General features: G+C 38.7%; 1 protein-coding gene across 1 annotated transcript in view; it reads left to right on the top strand.

Moving 5' to 3' along the window:
- Window positions 1-17,878, top strand: part of PAWR (pro-apoptotic WT1 regulator) — a 140,274-nt gene extending 122,396 nt beyond the window's left edge. The window contains exons 4-6 of the mRNA XM_034772053.1: window positions 3,149-3,296; window positions 4,659-4,763; window positions 10,428-17,878. Coding sequence (XP_034627944.1) covers window positions 3,149-3,296; window positions 4,659-4,763; window positions 10,428-10,514 — 340 coding nt within the window. The 3' untranslated portion in view covers window positions 10,515-17,878. The remainder of the gene's footprint in view (window positions 1-3,148; window positions 3,297-4,658; window positions 4,764-10,427) is intronic.
- Window positions 17,879-21,484: the final 3,606 nt, after the last annotated feature.

The following is a 21,484-nucleotide window of genomic DNA, read 5'->3' as shown; positions in this document are numbered from 1 at the left end:
TGCTATATTCTTATATGGGAATATAAGAATATAGGCATAGGAATATACTACCAACCACTTTACCAGGATGGTTATTGTGAAATGCTCTGAGAGATTAGAGAGGCTATAAAAAAAGAAAACTCAATAATAATATTTCAGCTATCCGCACATTAACTGGGTACATGTCATCTCAGGATATAATGCAGAGATAAAGTTTCTAGACACCATTAATGACTGCTTCTTGGAACCCACAAAGGGAGAGGCAATTCTTGATTTAATCCTAAGTGGAGCACAGGATCTGATCCAAGAGGTTAATATAGTTGAACTGCTCAGTAATAGTGACCATAGTATAATTAAATTTCATGTCCTTGTGGGAGGAAAAACACCAAAGAAGCTGACCACAGTGGCATTTAACTTCAGAAAGGGGAACTACACAAAAATGAAGAAGTGAGTTAAATGGAAATTGTTAGTCACAAAAGTGAAATGCCTGTAAACTGCATGGAAAATATTTTTAAAACACTGCTATAGAGGTTCAAATTAAATGTATACCTCAAATCAGAAAATACAGTCAGAGAACCAAAAAAGTGCCACCATGGCTAAACAATGAAGTAAAGGAAGCAGTTAGGGGCAAAAAGGCATTCTTTAAAAATTGTAAGTCAGATCCTACTGAGGAAAACAGAAAGGAACATAAATTCTGGCAAATGAAGTGTAAAAGTATAATTAGGCAGGCCAAAAAAGAATTTGAAGAGCAGCTAGCAAAACACTCAAAAACTAACAGCAAATGAATTAAGTACATTAGAAGCAGGAAGCCTGCCAAATAATCAGTGGGGCCAATCGATGATCTAAGGTGCTAAAGGAGCACTTAAGGAAGATACAGCTATTGTGGAGAAGCTAAATGAATTCTTTGCTTTGGTCTTCAGTGCAGAGGATGTTAAGAAGATTCCCACACCTGAGTCAGTCTTTTTAGGTGACAAATCTGAGGAACTGCCCTAGATTGAAGGGTCAATAGAGGAGGTTTTGGAACAAATTGATAAATTTAACAGCAATAAGTCACCAGGACCTGATATTAAATTGCTCAACTACTGATTGTGGTATGTAACCTATTGCTTAAATCAGCCTCTGTATCAGATGACTGGACAGTAGCTAATATAATGCCAATTTTTTTTTTAAAAGGCTGGAGAGTCAATCCTGGTGATTATAGGCCAGTAAGCCTAACTTCAGTACCAGGCAGATTGATTGAAACTATAGTAAAGAACAGAATTATCAGACAGAGAGATGAATGTGATTTGTCGGGGAAGAGTCAACATGGCTTTTGTAAAGGGAAATCATGCTTCACCGATTTATTAGAATTCTTTGAGGAGGTCAGTAAACATGGACAAGGGGATCCAGTGGATACAGTGTACTTAGACTTTCAGAAAGCCTTTGCCCAGGTCCCTCACCAAAGGTTCTTAAGCAAAATAAGCACTCATGGGATAAGAAGGAAGGTTCTCTCATAGTGGTGTCCCCCAGGGATTCTTTTTGGGACCAATGCTGTTCAATATTTTCATAAATGATCTGGAAAAAGGCATAAGCAGTGAGGTGGCAAAATTTGCAGATAATACAGAATTAGTCAGTATATAGAAGTTCAAAGAACCATGAAGAATTACAAAGTGATCTCTCAAAACTGGATGACTGGGCAACAATGGCAGATGAAATTCAATGTTGATAAATGCAAAGCAGCGCACATTGAAAACATAATCCCAACTATACATAGGGAGTGATGGGGTCTAAATTAGCTGTTACTGCTCAAGAAAGAGACAGTGGAGTCACTGTGGATAATTCTCTGCATACATCTGCTCAATGTGCGACAGCAGTCAAAAAAGCTAACAGAATGTTAAACAATTAGGAAAGGGATAGACCAGGGGTTCTCAAACTTCATTGGACTGCGACCCCCCTTCTGGCAACAAAAATTACTACATGACCCCGAGAGAGGAGGCTGAAATCTGAGCCTGCCCGAGCCCCACTGCCCCCTGTGTGTGTGTGTTGGGGGGCAAAGCCCAAGCCCCACCAACCCGGGCGTGGGGGGGGGGGCAAAGCTCAAGCCCCGCCACCCCAGACGGGTGTGGCAAAGTCAAAGCCCAAGGGTTTTAGCCCCGGGGGGAGGGCTATAGTCCGAGCCCTGTCATTCAGGGCTGAAGCTGAAGCCTGAGCCTCACCGCCAGGAGCTGAAGCCAAGGTCAGAGTGTCCGAGTCCCGGGCGGTTGGGCTTGGGCTTGGGCTTTGGCCCTGGGCCCCAGCAAGTCTAACGCCAGCCCTGGCAACCCCATTAAAACGGGTTGTGACCCACTTTGGGGTCCCGACCCACAGTTTGAGAACCGCTGGGATAGATAATCCAGTAAATATAACAATGCTGCTATATAAAGTAATGGTACACCCACACCTTGAATACTGCCTGCAGTTCTGGTCATCCCACCTCAAAAAAGATATATTAGAATTGGAAAAGATACAGAGAAGAACAACAAAAATGATTCTGGGTCTGGGTCAAAAATGATTCCATATGAGGTGAGATTAAAAAGACTGGGAATTTTTAGCTTGGAAAGAGACAACTAAGAGCACATATAAAAGAGGACCCTACCCCTCAACAGGACCATTATGGATCCTGTCAGGTCCCTATGGCAGATCCATTTTCTCTTCCTCCCACCTCAGATTGGCAGAGAAAAATACTATGTGCCTGCCAAGGGATATAAATACTTGTTCTCCCACCCTCCTCCTGGATCCCATGCACCCCTTGAAGGAATTAACCTGAGTTCCTAGAAACTCAGGGACTTTGGAGCAACAGCTGTGCAGTTCTATATAGATCAATGAGAGGCAGATTTGGGGTATTGGGAAACAGGTACCGCTGTCCTGTCTTAGAGACAAGAAAAGAAAATCCAGTTAGAGACAGAAAAACCCAGAAATTGCAGGTCTGACCGAGCAACTGATTTTGTTTCTCAGAGAAGACAAAATTACAGGTAAGAAAATTAAGTTTTATCCATGTTGTCTTGAAGTAGTGGTCACTTACAATATGAATAAGTCAATTTTACATGAATGTATTGGCACTAGGAGAAAAATATAAGGGACACAGGAAATATTTACTCAAACCTATTTCTTACACTAGGCATATTAATAAAGTTTAATCTTTACTTCACAGTGCAACTAATGCACCTGAAGATGATGGTCCAAATCGATATTCCCGAACAGACAGGACAGGATATAGCCGATACAGCAGGGATGCAAATTCTTCTGGGAATTCTGTACCAAGCAGTGCTTTGGAGAAGAGGATTGAAGAACTTGAAAGGGTAAATACAAATTTAACTTATGCCCAATGTTAGTTTCAAAATAAAATACTTTATAAATTCCATGAGGAGATACTAGTGCCATGCCAACTCGGTGTGGAACTCTTTCCCTCTCTAGTGGTGGCTTGGCCAGGTAGAGATTGATGAGCCTGCTACAGTCTTGGCTAAGAGATGTGTGTTTTAGCTCAGGCAGTAGAGGTTCATGCAATAAGCTCAAGAGGTCCCAGGTTTGATCGCTGATGATGACTGGGGGGTGGTCAGTGTTACAAAAATATTAAGCAATGGTCCTAAATTTTTAATAAAAAGTCGCAATAATTTCTTGTGAATACCAATATGCATACAGAATCAGATTGTCTGAGAAGAATGTGAAATTTGTATTATTACAAATACTAAATTGCCATTTGCCCAACCAGGAAATAATACCAAGGCTAAAGGTGATTTGATCAGAGAACCAACCACCTCCTGTTTTCCTCTCAGGCACTGAAACATAACCTAAATCCTAATCCCATACAGATGTTTTCCTGAGCCATTGATCTGTTATATTCCTGAGGTTCCGTGCTCCCTCTGAAGTGATCCTTGTAATATAACCTACCAAATACTCTTGAATCCTTGTAGATGAAAGTTGCTAAATAAAAATATTGTTTGGGGGAGATCTTCCTCCTAAAAAGGATGGGAGTAAAACACCAGGAAACCTTTATTTATATTTATATATATATATAATATTTTTAGGAATCACGGAATCCTTGAGTTAACTGAAATTGCCTTGTAATCTCTCCCTTCCAAAACTGGCTTCCTCCCAAACCAGTCAAACTACCAAAAGGATAGCAAGAGATGGGGGAGGAGTTTGAATAACTTCTTCAGTAACTGAAGCCTCATGTATGACAAATGTTTCATACACCTTTGTATTCAGGCCCATGGGTGGGTCTTCAGGCTCTTATAGGTCAAGGAGGCCAAATAGACCTTAGTCATACATCGGAGCAATATTCTGCCTCTGAAAAGCCCACCAGTGTGATTACTTTAGGAGTTGATATTTTTATTTTAATATCCAATTTGGGCACTGTTTCAGAACTCACTATAGGATCAGGGCTTAAGTTAGAAATTAATCAGTTAAAAGCTCAGCTTTGGAGGTCATCGCACTGGTGGGCTCTTCAGGGGCAGAACAGGTCTGCTTGGCCTCCTTGAACTACAAGGGCTTGAAGACACACTGCAGGATTTGTGGGCCTAGCTATCTGAAGAAAGGAAATTTCAGGTAAGAAGCAAAATTTTCCTAATTACAGTATATTAAAACTGTCCTTTTTCAAATTTAATTTTTAGGAGTGCTGGAAGAACATTCAATTTGAGACTGTTAATTTGTGTCTTTAACAGGAACTAGCCAAGGAGAGGCAAGAAAATGTAAGATTATTGAGGATGACACAGGACAAAGAGGAACAGATTGGGAAATTGAAGGAAGAAATTGATTTATTAAACAGAGTAAGTACATGTATTACACAAGGATGAGAAAAGCTTCCAAATTCTTCCATCTCTAAGATTTAATAGACTTCTTTCTTGAAGTGGCCTATGCCCATTCCCAGTAAAGTGCCAGGGTTACAACTGGACCAGAGGAAACGTCTAGACGCAATGCCCACTACAGTGCCTGCATGTTCCCCCTTGCTGCTCTGAATGTTCTGAGAGGCTATAAAAATGGGTAGGGCCGGGCTTAACCATTTTAGTTCCTTCCAATCACAATAATGAGGCTCCTGATCCTCTCTGCTGACACTTTGACTCAATTCTCTGGAAACTTGGTTTTCAAATACTTTTCTTACACATTTATTGTAGTTTAAATAAAACTTTAGTTCCAGTGAGTATCGGTAATTTAGATAGTTTTTAGGAATATTTTGGGCCTTTAGGGATCTTCTGCCACCTATTGCACATTCCCATACTCATGAGGGTAGATTCCAAAGCTAAGAGACCAAAGTTTGAGAGGTGCCCCTCTACTCCTGCCACCTTCCTGGTTTCAGATACCCAGAGACTGTCTGAACTTTCTGTGGGAATGTTATCCCGCACCTAGGTGGTCTGTCTGCAAGACTTTCACCCAAAAGGCTAGAAAGGAGCTACAGAACTGGTTGTAGGCAGTCTTCCTACTAGAGGCTCTAATGGGAAAGATGTTTGCTTTAGATACTCCTGGTTCCTTGAATGTTTTAAGTTTCGAGAGGTGTTCCTCAGGTCCTAATGCCCTTCCTAAGGACTAAGAGACCTGGCCAAATTGCTTCTCAGGTTATCTGTCTCCATACATGGAGCCATATTTAAAGATTCAGCTGATAAGGATCTTATGACATGCATATCCGACTGCTAGAAAGGAACTGGCCTGTTAAGATGTTGGCTTCTGGGTGTAGACCTAAGCCTAAAGGTGTTAATAGTCATGGATCCATCACGTATGAATCTGACCACCTCCACTTACTGGCTCATTCTATTGACCAAGCCTTGTTTGAAAGCTTCAGCAGTTCCTTCAGAGTATAGGGAATCAGTCTTTCCCAGCGCCCCAGTTGATGGCCATTGCCGATCCATGGCTCCCATTTCAGTTAAGGTCCCAGGCCATGAATGGCCCTCAAACCTGGTATTGAATCCGGATGAGGGAGAATTGCAACCAGGGCCAGCTTTAGGACCTGTGGGGCCGATTCGAATACCCGGCGGCGGTCTGGGTCTTTGGGGGCACTTCGGCAGGGGGTCCGCTCCACGTCTTCCGCAGCACTGAAGGACCCCCCCTGCCGCCAAAGACCCGGAGCGGACTGCTGCCGGGTGAGTAAAAAAAATTAAAAAGGCGCCTAAGGCGCGGGGCCCTTTTAAGCGTGGGGCCCGATTCCGGGGAATCGGCCTAAAGGCGGCCCTGATTGCAATTGGGACTCAGTTCTCTCTCTTTGACCCTTACACACAAGGGACAGAAGGACAGAAGCATAAAACAGATACATAGGGATGGCTTCCTTTCCTAAGAGAGAGACATTTCATCGTGGTTCCAGGGCAAAAGTTAGGACTGCAGATATGGGAGTGAAAACTTCTCAAGTTTCTGTTTCCAAGTCCGTAGGCCCCCTTCAGACTCTTTTTTTTTTTTTTTAACCAACAAATCATCCCCAGTGAGGTTGCCATTACTAAGTTAGCCACTTATAATTCTGCAGGGACCTTTTCAATCTGTCACCTGTGGTGCAAATAGTCACCCACAATACCATAACAATGTTTTATGTCAATAAAAAGGGGAAGGAAGGATTCCCTCCACCCAGCAGTGAAGGGAAGCAATATCCTATGACAGTGATGCATTGCCTCTCTCTCTTATCCTGTGGCTGCCCATCTGGTAGGAAAGGACAACATGCTTGCTGGCCTCATGAGCAGGAATCAGCGAGACTAGCATGAATAATCACTAAAGGATTCAGCGAGGTGTGACACTCAGTGATGCATTCTCCTTTGAACCCAGGGAAAAATGTTCCCTTTCCCATCTCGTCATCAAGACCATCTTTATCTTAGACATGACATCAGCTGTGAGTTTCTGAACTGCAAATGCTCATTGCTGACCCCACCCTTTATGGGCTCCCATGAGGACAAAATAGTTCTTTCAGAGGCAACTAAATTTATGCACCAAGGTGGTAACTGGCTTTCATCTTAACCAAACCTTGAATCTAATAGTATTTCTTCCAAAACCACGCTCATATCCCCAGGAGGTGAGGTTGCGGATTGTAGCCTTTCATATATGTAAGTCAAAAGAGTATAGAAGGTTGCTGAGGTTACATTCAGGGCCGGCTCCAGGGTTTTTGCTGCCCCAAGCAGCGCCAAAAAAAAAAAAAAAAAGCAGCTGCGATCGCGATCTGCACACTACCGCTGCAGCTTCCGTTTTCAGCGGCTTGTCCTTCGCTCCGAGAGGGAGTGAGGGACCCACCGCCAAAGAGCCCGGTGTGCTGCCCCTCTCCCTTGGCCACCCCAAGCACCTGCTTGCTGGGCTGGTGCCTGGAGCCGGCCCTGGTTACATTTGTGTTTTCTGGTAAAAGGCCCCTACAACCTAATGCCTGACCAATTGGATCAGGCTGTGTATTGGGGAAGGCTAATGTCCCTGTGCCAGAGGGACTGAGAGGTTGCCTTAGCACTAGATGAGTGGGCTCTATGGCTTATCTGAGGCATAACATAATAGCTGAGATCTTTAGAACTGCCTCTTAGAGCTCAATCCACCCATTCACAGAACATTATGCAATGGACCTGGCATTAGGTTCAGAATCCCAATTTGGGAGATCAGTTCTACAATTACTCCTTAGCTAGTCAGCCTCATCCCACTCTTCTGAAAAGAGGATGCACTGTTTATACATTCCCACTAACGGGAATTTAGCAGAGGCCCACTCACAGAAGTACTGAAGGTTCCTTACAAATAGAGTTCTTCTAATTATGCCTCTGGACATTCAAGCTATTCCTCCACCTTCCCCTTTTTCCTTAGAGACCTTTTGCTATTTACTAGGCGGTCAATTTGTGGTGGAAAGAACTGAAGCTGTTATGATGCCCTCTTTTATAGTCTAGCTCTCGGAACACTCAGAGCTGCCAACAGGCATAGGCTCATACTCCAACTTCTAGGCACCACTTCTAGAGGTTTCTGCTGGTCCTGCTGCACCAGTGATGTGTCCCCCATTAGTGTGGGTATACAAAGGCTGTTCAAGGACTCTAGTCGGTGGTAAGTAAATTTCACTTTTGTAACTTGTTTTTTTAACGAATCTAGAAAACTTCTTAAGTTGTGTCCCTTCTAAGTAAATTAGGTTAAATAACTTTTTACTTGAAAGATTTTTACTAAAACCAGGCAGCAGATTACGGAGAAGCTTCTAGAACAAGAGATCCCTTTGCATTGAGAACCCTGCAAAAACCTTGTGCCATAAATGGAGTTGTCTCAGTTCAATGGTTGAGCTATTTGATGAACTTCGCTACCTTTTAAAAGAAAGGGAGAATGTGTACATAAAGTTCCCAGCTGTCTGAAAGGAAAGGCATCTGAAGATATTAAACTGTTTGTTGACTTAGTTCAACTTTGGAGTAGTTTAGAGTTGGTCATCTGTGACCTCACTGGGGAGTCACTGTAGTTAAATGTGTGTTTGGAGAGAATATATTCAGAGAGCATTTGCACTCTGATTAAAGTATCAGTTGTTTAGTCATCTGTCATTTTGGTATCTGAAGCCTACACTTCTCTGCCATTATAGTTCTTTTATAATAAACAGTATTAAATTAATAATGTAATTTTTTAAATCTAAAGTGGTAAAAGTCACTTACATGTATGCATCCATTATTATTATTTCTTTAGATATATAAACTACAGTCAATTGTTATTACTGGATTGTATTCAAGTAGCCCATACTTACAGTAATCTTTGGAATGTTATTTTTGTAGCATAAACATTCCACAAAGTCTTTTATATTTTATCTAATTTTTGAATAACTCTGAAATATTTTTGTCCAAAGGCTTTTAAACAGTTGTTTCGATGTAATGGAGTCATCTACCATTTACTTGTAGTAAATAATTGGCTGAGTTAGCTTAAAAAATAAGCATAAAATTATGATTACGGAAAGCTGCACTTCAACCATTTTATTGAAAAGGTGCCGTTTCATTATTCCTTACAACTGTTTGTTCCCACTACATCTGTTGCTGACATGGACTTTGCAATAGAAAAAGCAAAGCCTACAATGGTTAGTTAAAATAAGGTGCTATGTGTTCATGCACTGTTTTTACCTCTAAATACAAATTACCAGATTTATATATCATGATTAAATGTTTGGTTCATCTGTGTCTTCAGAACAATTAAATATCATCTGTTCCAGAAAGCCATCTGTATTTTGATATAACATCTCTAAAATGTTTGTATTTTTGTTAGGCACATAAGATGTTCTGCTGCTAATCTCTGTATTGCATGCTACATAGGACAAAAGAGTAACTGCAAAGGTACTGCAGTGTGGCTTTGAGCACTGATTGCCAAAGCCATGTTTTGGTTGGCAGGCTGGAGCTTTATACTGATGGCACAGCTAAGCACCTACGCTCAAAGGTGCACTTCTGGGATGCCCCCACCAAAAGGAACAGGCAAATTCATATGATCATTTTGTTAAGTGTGTGTTTCAAAATTAAGGGAATGGGGGAGTGGATAATCTTTCACCACTTTTTTCCCCTCCCCCTCCCATCTGACATAACTATTGTGGGGATTTCATTGAAAAGGAAGCGGAAACCCTAATTCCCCATCTCTGGTTTTTCTCCTCCAAACTTCCACCATCCACCTCTTTTTACCTCTCACCGGGCTACTTTTCTACCTTTTCCCCTTCTCCTTCCACTTCTCTTCTTTTCCCTTCTTCTACGGCACTGCCGACCATAGCAGCTGTGCTGCCTTTCAGTTAAACTTCACTGTGGGAGCAGAAGTGAAGAAGCAAAGGAGGAAGAAGAGGCAAGCTGGCGAGAGAGATGGGGGGAATGGCAGGCAGAATATTGGGTGAAGAGGGAAGGAAAGACGGAAGCAGAGAAATAGGATGCCCCTTTTTTTTTATTAACCCTGCTGTTCTCTGGTCCCCTTACCCTCGCCTTCTGTTGAAAAAAATAAATTGGACTTCTAATTTTCAAGCCATCTAGCTATAATCAGAACTCTGACAAGGGCAAGATATGGCTTTTCAACTATTTTTTCAAATAGAAAATGAGAATTGAAAGTGTGCTAACTTACTTTTCATAAGCCTCTGACAACAAACTTGTATTTTAAAAAAATACGTAAAATTTAATATGCTGTCCTATGCTAATAAACTGTGTGTGTGTATGTCAGTAGGCTACTAGTGCACTGTGGTGCGCGAAAGCCCCTGTATTTTGCAAATATGAAGTAACATGGGCACGTGCCAAGTGGCTTCTTATTATTAATCTCCTGACACAGTCAGTTTTTGATTATATATTTATTTTGAAAAGAAGCTTGTCACCTGGGAATGTGAAATGAATGTTTTGTCATGACAGTAGCATTGGAAATATGTGAATTTTTAGCCATTTTTGCTTTGCTTCATTAGCCCTTTTAAATATAGATGCTGTGAAACTAACTCTTCCTCTGTCTTTGCCCTATAATCTCTTGGTTTCATGTACTGATCTTTTGCATCCTGACAAATGTTTTTATTTTTTTCCCCAAAGGACCTAGATGATATAGAGGATGAAAATGAGCAATTAAAGCAGGAAAATAAGACCCTCTTAAAAGTTGTTGGACAGCTGACAAGGTAGAAGATTCAAACCTCAATGAGGAGAGAGAGATTTAAAAACTACTGATTGATAAAGTCAACATTACAGTAATACTTCCTGTGTTGCAGTATGTTAAAATAACCAAGTCTTTATATTTATTATTAGGAAACCAGATGGATGTTTATTTTCATAATACATTCTTTTTCATTCAGTAAAATGGCATCAACTTTTGTGGGTATTTTTAACCTTACCTTTCACATCAAAAATAATTAACATCTTTCAAAAACACTAAATTCATGGTTGTTGTATTGGGTTTTGTCTTCTTACTACATATAATCTGGTTATAATAGTTTAAAAATCAGAGCGCCAGGATCACTTTTGGTCTTCGTTGGGTGTATATTTTTTTCTTGAACGAAAGGAAGCAATAAAAATAAGCTTTGTTTACACAGATCCAAAATATATATATTTTGGGAAATATTTTCATTTTGTTTCGACCGCTGTAAAGTATAGGTGCCTTATTGATGTGTAACATTTTGCAGATTGATTACTTGTTCTAAAATACAAATCTTGTATGTTGTGAGTTTTTTACTATATCTGAAAGACAGACCATGTTTGAGTAGCGATTTTCTTCTGTATAGCAGTTGTCTTGGGGAAAAATAAGTTTTTATTAAAATTCAATAAATCAACTGTAGTTACCAACATTAAATTTTTTTGTAACATGTCTGTTGTGCACTATAGTACATCATAATGCTTGTGCTTTAGCAGTGAAATGCAAATTTACTATCCTACAGTAAGTTTGTTTTGTGTATTGAGAATATAAACAAAGCCTGGAGCTTTCATTTTGCAAAAGTATTAAAACATAATTATATTTAAATCTACCTATTTTAAATATTTAGTGCTCATAATAAATGAGTTTTAAGGGTTTTTAAAGCTGTGATAAAGCTTGTTAGTTATAATGTATGAAAGGGAAGTTTCATAAATTATTTAGGCCTTTGAAAAACATGAAGTATGCAACATACAATAAAAACATTGAATCTTAATTGCCGCTAATGCGTATGAAAATTAAAGCTTGCATATGCAGTTAATTTTAGCCACTTGGGGCAATATGCTAGCATTGTTTTTTAGTACAAGATGACACTTTCATGATATATAAACCACTGTCTTCAGTCACAAATAATTCTGGCCTAAAAATTCTTGCTAGACTGAAACTTATGCTTGGACTCATCCCTGATTTTAAAAAATATTTAAGGTGTTTGAGTTACAAAATCAGCTTTAAAACCTTCCTGAAGTTCCGAGCATTCTTCCTCTCATAACTTGAATATACCAGAATACAAAGTTTGAAACATCTACAGTTTTTGTTGCCTTAAAATATAAAGATAACATTAATACATAATGATGGCCATCTACAAAGATTTGCCCATAGCTTCTGTTTTGAGTTAAACAGTCTTTGTGTTTAATGAGACTAAAGAATTCTTAATTTTTTTAAATCCAGGAATTATCACTCCATGTTAGATGCTTTGGTTTCGTTCTGAATATTGAACAGGTTACTTTGCTTTGTTTATTTTGTATTCCAATGAGAGAGAAGAGATTGAGAGCTTAAGAAGTATTACACAGTACATTTACCTTCTAATGTGCTTGGAAGTTAGTGCTCACAGTAGGAGTGAGCCCACACAGTCTTACTCGGAGCTTAAATCCTTAATGCAGGGTTTAATTGGCACAAGGGTGAAGATCATGAGTGAGCACTAATCTATATCTTGGTCCAGCAATAATAAGTCCTTAATTTGATCACTTTTACAAAATTGGAAATTTAAACATGTAGAGGTGGGGAAAAAACAACTTTATATAATAGTCACCCATGTAAGTGGGCTTAATGGATCTGAACCGAACATTGAAACTTTCTTTGAAATAGCATCTATTTCCCTCTCCATTTAATCTGTAGGCAAAATTTAAGGATTTGTAGAGTGTGCTTCCAAATTTATATTTGATGTAATACCAAGAAAATTTAGATGCTTAGTGTGATACTCTGAACATACAGAGACTATAATGTCAGATATAAACAGTTATGAACTGGATATTTCTAAATTATATTTCATATAGAATCACAGAAAAATGTAGGGCAGGAAGTGATCTCAGGAGGTCATGTCGTCCAGTCCCCTATGCTGTAACAAGACCAAGTATAGTTAGACTATTCCTGACAAGTGTGTGTCTAACCTGTCCTTTAAAACCTCCAATGACGGATTATACAACCTCCTAGGGAAGCCTATTCCAGTGCTTAACTATCTTTTTAGTTAGAAAGTTTTTCCTTGTATCTAACATAAATTTGTCTTGCTGCAGATTAAGTCCATTACTACTTGTTCTACTTTCAGTGGGACACAGAACAGTTGATAACCATCGTTGTTATAACAGTCCATAACATATTTGAAGACTGTCATCAGATCACCCCTCAAGCTTCCTTCCTTAAAACTAAATGTGCCCCCTTTTTTAACCTTTCCTCAAAGATCAGGTTTTCTAAACCTTTTATCATTTTTGTTGCTGTCCTCTAGACCCCTTCCAGTTTTTCCACTTCCTTCTTAAAGTATGGTGCACAGAACTGGACACAGTAGTCCAGCTGAGGCCTCAACATGTGAGTAGAGTGGGACAATTACCTTCTGTGTCTTAAATACAACATTCTTGTTAATGCACCACAGAGTACTAGCCTTTTTCACAACTTCATCATATTACTGACTTAGTCAATGTGTGATCCACTATAACCCCCAGATCTTTTTCAAAAGTACCTAGCCTGTTATTCCCCATTTTTGTAGTTGTTCATTTGATTTTTTTTTTCTTCCCAAGTGTACACTTGTCTTTATGGAAGTTAATCCTGTTGGTTTCAGACTAATGTTCCAATTTGTCAAGATCATTTTGAATTCTAATTCTCGCCTCCAAAGTGCTTTCAATCCCTCATAAATTGGTATCATTTGCAAATTTTTTATAAGCATACTCTCCACTCCATTCTCCAAGTCATTAATGAAAATAATGACTAGTACCGGACCCAGGACAGACCTCTACAAGATCCTACTAGATATGGCCCCACAGTTGGATAGCAAATGATTGATAACTACTCTTGGAGTAATTTTTTAACCCGTTATGTACCCACCTTATGGTAACTTCATCTAGACCTCACTTCCTTAGTTTGCTTATGAGAATGTCATGACTTATTTAAAAGCCTTATTAAAATCAAGATGTATCATATCTGCAACTTGCCCCCATCCATTAGGCCAGTAACCCTGTGAAAGAAGTGTATTAGGTTGGTTTGGCATGATTTGTTCTTGACAAATCCAGGCTGGCTATAACTTATAACCCTATTATCCTCTGTGTGCATAGAAATTGCTTAATAATTAGTTCCAGTATCTTTCCAGGTATTGAAGTTATGCTGACTGGCCTAAAATTACCTAGGTCCTTTTTGTTCCCCTTTGTCCCCTAAGGGACCTCACCCGTTGTCTGTGAGTCCTTAAAGATAATCGCTAGCGGTTCTGAGATTTCTTTGACTAGTTCTCTGAGTAACCTAGCGTGATTTCCTTCAGGCCCTAAATACATCTAACTTATCTAAATATTCTTTAACCCATTCTTTCCTTATTTTAGCTTCCTTTCTCCCCCACTTTTGTTAATATTGTTTTAAGTATCTGGTCATAATTAACCTTTTAAGTGATGACTGAAGGCATTAAAATAGTCCATTAAACACTTCAGCCTTCTTGATGTTGTCTGTTATTAGCTCTCATTCCCCATTAAGTAGAGGACCTACACTTTGCTTCATCTTTCTCGTTTCTTATGTATTTATAGAAACTCTTCTTACTGTCATTTTGTGCCTTAGCCTTTCTGATTTTTGTCCCTATATCCTTGTGCTATTCTTTTGTTACTCCTCCTTAGCAATCTGTCGATGTTTCCACTTTTTGTATGTTTCCTTTTTGATTTTCAGGTCATTAAAGAACTCCTGATGGAGGCGTATTGGTCCTTTATTCTTCTTCTGAGCTTTTCTTCGCATCAGGATAGTTTGCTCTTTTGTCTTTTAATATTGTCTCTTAGATAATCATGTATTTTCAGCCCATGAAAGAAAACAAAGCAAATGGACCAGTATTTCTCTATATCTCATTACCTCTTCATAAATTAACTTTTTTTTTAATGAATTAAGTAAAAGATAATGGCTGAAGTTCACAAACAATGTTTTTTCCTTTTGACACATTTAATTTGAGAGGGATTTTTTAATAGTATGGGAGAAGTATTTACAATAGACTTCCCTGGGGGCTTTTGAGGTAAAGTTTTTAACATCCTTGAAAATGACTGTGCTTCAACTCAATTACAGTGCCATCATTAAGTGTGGTCCCTTAATACAAATTGTGGGAGTTAGACAGAAAGTGGCTCATGGCATTAATGTGGCTCTGCATAAATGCACATATGTAATACCCTGCATGATCTTACACAACTGCACCATTAAGATCCCCCACACTTCAGTCAACAGTCCTGTAGATCTTAAATATTTCCGGTGGAAAGTATTTCAGTCACTGCAAAAATTTATGGTAAGTTACGGTATTATCAGGCTCTTGGCAGAAGTTTGGTAGTCTCGTTCTATAGAAAAATGATGCAGTACTTAAACTGATAATATTTGTGTAGCCAATACTTTTTTATCTTAGTAGGGTATCCTTAAACTCAAACACACAGCAAGCTTTTAATCTAAGTAGTTTGGGAGGGTGTTACTTTAGCTACTCTAGTATAAGGACTTTTTGTTGATCGTTTACAGTTTGTTTATTTTCTCCTACCTACTTACTTACTGCTGGATTGTTCGGAATTAATGTAGACTGGGGTGAGTTAAATATCAGGGACACTGAAATTGAGCAATAGCTTAATAGGCCTTAAAGTGAAACCCCACCTCATTTGGGAAGGTTGTATGTTTCCTAAGCTGATCTGGATATTTTGTAGTAAGGTGAACCTAACATGCAAGAGGTTTGGTTTCGCTAATGTTCTGATATAAATTGTGCAAGTAAATTTGTGAGACAGATTTACGTACTTTCATCTCTTAAAAATGGGACCAAACTACATAGACTTAACTTAATTCTTAAAAAAAAAAAAAAAAAAAAAAAAAATTGTAAACTTGGTCACCTTTGGAAATTTTAACAAATGTCGATGTAGACTGTTAATAAAACTAATAGAGCAGATATCTCCTTTTATCTTATTTTCATAATGAATGGCACACAATATATTCCATAATGGATGAGCTGCCATGCATTAATTTATTGTCCTGATAATGCATTATGAGGTTTTTCTATGACTATGACTGTCAAGTTCTGTTGTGCAGCAGACAGATATTATGTCCGAAGACCTGAAATTTAAAATAGCACATGTAGATACTGACCACAAATGGTATGCATTAATATTTTGGGGATTTTTTTTCTGAAGATAAGAAATTAATGGTATATGAATATTTTAAATCAGAATAGCTTTTTTTAATTTTTAAAAGAATTAAGCTGTCATCCTTATGCTTTGACATTACTTGATGTACTTATTAACCAGAGAAACAGCCTATGTTTGAAAATGGGTGGTTTTTTATATCTTAAAAGCCAAAAAGTGTTCCCTTTCTATAACCAGGTTTTGGATCATACATTCAGAAACATAAATTGTATTTTTTCTTTAGATGGAGTCTGAATTTTTTTTTTTTTTTTTGCGGAGGGAGGAAGTAATTGATACTAATTTATCTGTTTGGACTATATAGCTTGGAAACAGGAAATAAACTGATAGCCCTAAAGTATCAAGCATAACCTAGCAATTTGTTTGTTATTTGTACTGAGAACTAGCTAAAGTGAATGATTGGCATTAACATTATTCAATAATTTTATATAGCTCAAACAAGCTGATTTTAATCTCCATCAAGTGGCATTTCAGCTTGCCTAGTGTACTGGCAACATGCAGATTTTGCTGCTGTAAGAGAGGTCAGTGTGGAAGGCTGGCGATCGCATTACTTTGTAAAATGCACTACTAACGTAGAGAGATGTAGGCTTCAACTGTTGTCTTGGAGCAAGGTCTTTGCTACTTTTTTCCAGCTGGAAACAAAGTAATTTGGTATAGCAGCGAAGTAGAGAGGTGATTATTGGGAATTAGTGGAAATTATTGATGCAAATTTATTTTTAAATTTAGGTATTACTATCATGTTTGCCTCTCAGTATTTCTTGAGTTCATACTTCTCTGGGTGAAGATGTCAGTTGTATTGATGCATTTTCATCAGTATTGATTAATAATCTAGACAGCTGGCATCACAAGCAAGTAAGATGGCCTTCTGTCATGAAGGAGAACTGCCAGAGCAAACGGTTTATTTCCCCCAACTCATTCAGATGGGAAATAAGGTGTAAAATTTTAACAATGATGGTAATTAATTATTTGGAACAATTTACCACTGGTTGTGGTAGATTCTCCAGCACTGGCAATTTTTAAATCAAGACTGGATATTTTTTCTAAAAGGTCTGATCCAGTTCAAACAAATTACTTCAGGGAAGTTCTATGGCCTGAGCTATGCAGGAGGTCAGAATAGATGAGCCCCGTGGACCCGTCTGCACTAGTATCTATGAACCCAGTGAATTCACAGTCATAATCAGCTAATGGGAAGAAAAGCATAAAAATGTGTTTTCCAACTTAAACATTTGATTATAGCATTTCTACAAACAGTAAAAAATGAAAAAATTGGTTACTGGGAGCGATCAGGTAACTTGAAGCCGTAAAAGAAAACTTCCATACCACTATAGGTCTATTCCCTGCCAATAATTTTGGTGTCAATACATGTGTAGACATGACTTATATTAGTGTTATGCATTTATGTAGAACCGCTTATAATATGTATGCAGGACAAAAATGATGTAACTATGCAGCTGATGTACCAAGTCATGAATTTAAAGTGTTAACTTACTAAAATCACTTTTTCTGTATCTCAATGTATGCCTTTCTCCTCATATTGCAACAGATGTACGATATTCTGTTAATTTAGTCTTGTTGCTTTTATTCTTGGATTTCTGGTGTACTGTTGTTCAGGGTTGTGGTTGTGAGATATTTTTTTTGGGGGGCGGAGGAAAGGAGGCAAAATTGTTATACCCACTACATTTTTCATTTAAAATTTTCAGTCATAATCCAGTCTTAAAATTTATGTACAGTCATTTTTAAAATATAACCGTTATATGTATTTAAAAAGCTGAATCATCACTTAGTTATAAAGAACTAAATGTTTTTTATTTTTGAACATTGGCTAGTTGTGTTTTTTCCTATCTTATGATAACATTTGTTTAAAAAAAATGGTATTGAGAAATTTACTTTTGCAGGTAAGATATCCCTATTAACCTACCAATAAAGACTGTGTTCCTTTTGTCCAAATAAAAACAAAATGCTTTTAAGTCTGAGTTTGTTCTTGAATGTGTTCAAAGAGAAATAATAGTATATGACTAAAATTAATACCAAATACACTAACTGTGGCCTATCATCAAAGTTGGGAAGTTCTCACATGTAAGTTGCTGTTAGTTTCATTATTTTTACTCTGAAATTACACTTCAGACCTATAGATTAAAAACAAAGTATAAATTCAGATCCAGCTACAACCTTCTTTGTGTCTGGCTACATCTAATTTCTACTTTAGAACCACCTTCCACCTCCACTTGTAGCCTTCTACTTGGTTCTTCTTTTACCCTGTGTCCCATTTCACCTTCATAGACTGAAATAATGTCCTACCTTCAGTAAAGAGATCTGGAAATGCTGCTTCTAGAGCTGTAAGTCCAGTTATTTCGCTTGGGTGAAGGTCTTAGAAGATGTATACAAGATGCTTCCTCCTGGAGGGTGCTGAAAGCACTGACTCCACAATACACTCAGTCCCTCTGGGACTTGCACATGTGTGAATGCTTGCAGTGTGTGTGTGTGTGTGTGTGTGTGTGTGTGTGTGTGTGTGTACATTTGTACACGCAGAGGCCTCAAGGGCAGCCTAGTGCATACACTTGTTCTTTTTTTTTATTGTGTATCAGTGTGCAACAGTACGGAGCATTAGGGAAATGGAACCGATTTAAATGAATTATTTTGAAGCTTATAATATTGATTTTAATCTTTTGATTCAAACAATCCACTTACTACAGAAATACCACAATGATGATGTTAATCAATGTGTTTAAAAACACCTGCTTGAATAAGACATGGTATGTGTTTATATTTAATTATTGGAATTATTTTTTAAAGATAAACCTGCACAGATGGTATCACTCCTATATGTTAATACCTTTATGAGAGACTGATGAAGGTTGTTTTTGATTGGTTGTTTTTTAACTCTGGAGCTAATCTTTCCAGTGAGGTACAATTCAGAGTTTCAAATTTTAGGTGTTTGTCTTGAGTAAATCAGAGCACTTCTGGTGCTTTGGCATCTGTTTTCATGCCACTTCAATGTCTATCTTTTGTGTCCCAGTTCTTGTTAGGAAACCTTAAGTCAAGGTGCATAGATGCCTGCTCTGCTTCTTTGCTGACAAATTTTTTTTATGTTGCAATTCAACATCTATATGATCTTGGTATTGGGCACATATTTCTTTGTTTGGTCCAATATTTCCCTCAAAGCACAACTATCCACTTTTCTTTTGTAGGTTTGGAATCAGTGGAAGAAGGAAGACCATTTAACAGCTTCAAAGCATGTCTGTATGGCAAAACAACATCTCTGATTGGCAACCATTTTTGTTGTCTTGTCTGGTCAGAGTCCAACACAATTTAGAACTGATAAAAGGAAATACTTTGCACACAGTGAGTAATTAGACTGTAGAATTCATTGCCACAGGAAGCGGTTGAGGCCAAGATCTTAGAAAGATTCAAAAAGAGATTGGACATTTATATATGGATAACAAGATTGTCCAGACTTCTAATTATTATAAACTTTGGAAAGGATATTAAACCTCAGGCTTCAGGATTCAAGACAATCTCTAGCTGTTAGAAATCAGGATGAGATCTTATGTGGGGGGCAGAATTACCCTCCTCTGTTTACAGACACACCCCAGGTTATGCAAACCCAACTTACGGAAATCTGGACTTACGGAATAAGTTCCTTTTTTTTTTTTTTTGCGTAATTGTCGGAGATATGTTCCCGACTTATTCAAAATCCAACTTATGCAAGGCGTTCTGGAATGGAAGGCTTGCATAAGTATTTTTACATCTTTCTCTGAAACATCTGGTATTGGCCTCTGTAGGAAAGAGAATACTGAACTAGACGGACCTCGTATCTGATCCAGTATAGCAATTTCTGTGTTCCTACAACGTGCCTGAATGCCAGATATTTCTGCAGATGTCACACCACATGCTGAAGACACATAGTGAGCATCTTTTGAGTTCTCTTTGAGACATCCCAGGGAATCTCTTGTAAATTCAACAGTCAGCTGGCCAGAATGCTTTGAAGGGTTAATACTCAATGCTTAAGTCTCAGTGTCAGGACCACTCTCTCAAAGGTAAACCCAATGGGGTGGCTTTACATCCTGAAGTTCCTGCATTTATTACCAGTAAAGCTGATGACACTGCCAAGCATTGACTCCTTGATGCATTCAGGACTTAAAGTCAATGGTGCTGAGTTTTGGCAATTAGCCAAGTAGGAAGTACCAAGAGAGGACCAGTTGCTTTCTGACATGTTTCTGTCAGGGTTCCTATAGTGAAGTCTCCAGATGTTTCCCTTCTGCATTTAAGTATTCAAAGTAGAGAGGCTGATGGCAGTTCTGATCTTTAGCATGTGTTCAGTGATGTAGCTTGATCACACCTGGTCCTTTCTGAGACAACCATGAAGCCCAGCTATCACCTTCATTGCATTTCTTTTGGTCTGCATTGACAGAGGATATTGTGGAGTTGGAGCACTTCTTGCACTGAGACTGATGCTTGCACCCAAGAGTTGGCATTTCTGGTTCAGGAAGTTCTGGTCTTATTGCGCCTCTTGCCATTGCCTCAAAGGTGGATCTCCCTGTAGGTCTGATTGGCTAACGGCATCTGGATTCCACCACGAGGTTTAGAGAAATCTCAAGCACATGCCTTAAACCACAGAACTTGTTTGGGAGGCAGGTGCAGACCTTTTTACACTTTAAAAAGGCTGCACTTCATTCTCTTGGACTAGTCACTTGGGTCCCTCCGTCAGGGCAAGAGCTCTGTCTGGAAATCAGGCTTTCAGATCTAGTGTCCTTAATGGCTGTCCTCCACAGGGTACTTGTCTAGGGGGATCCAAAGTCCTCATTCAGCAAGCACTCAAACTTTTCAAAAGCCTTTAGCATTTATATAGTCTTCTATTACCAGTAGCAGGCTGGGGCTTCAAGTCTGCCTCAGACAGAGGAACCTTTTATCCTGTATATCCCATGGTCACCACAGACTCCTCCACTGAACAAGGCTCAGGGCTGGACTACAAGATCCAGTTCTTTGGAGGAAGTTTGTTTTTCTTCAAATTGCCTCTAATCCCTCCAAAATGATCTCATGCTTCTCAATATCAAAGGAAGCTGCAGTGGTAAACATCATTGTGCCACTGGGTGAAAGATGGAAAGCTCTGGCCCATCCTGGATGAAAGGGATTAAATTATCTCCCCTACCCTCCCTCCACCCACCTCCATTTTTTTTTTTTGTAGGTCATTACCCTGGTAGCTATCATAGCTCTTCTAGAGAAGATCAGCTGGCCACTCATTCTAGCTCTTGCAGACAATTTTGTGTACATAAGGATAATTACTAAGTACTGAAAGTATCTTGTATTTGTAGTAGGGTTAAATGACTTGCCTTTTAGACTATTGTCACCATTGCATGTTCTGAGGAAATACCTGGTGGTAATAGTGGCATGCCTGCACAATCTGGAAGTGGACTGAACCTCTTAGAAAGCCCATCTAGCTGTTCATTTTGAATTGAGTTTGTTAAATAATGCTGTTGCCAAGAGGACCATTGTTTTGATCTGGTTGGCCTAAAACTAGAAGGCCACATTGAGGCTTACCTGCTGAGAGGAGATCTGCCTTGCAGATGTTTCCT

Source organism: Trachemys scripta, chromosome 1 (assembly GCF_013100865.1).
Source record: "Trachemys scripta elegans isolate TJP31775 chromosome 1, CAS_Tse_1.0, whole genome shotgun sequence".
NCBI classification, from domain to species: Eukaryota; Metazoa; Chordata; order Testudines; family Emydidae; genus Trachemys; species Trachemys scripta.
Note: the sequence above shows the minus strand (reverse complement) of the source record. Positions and strands in the feature narration are given on the sequence as shown.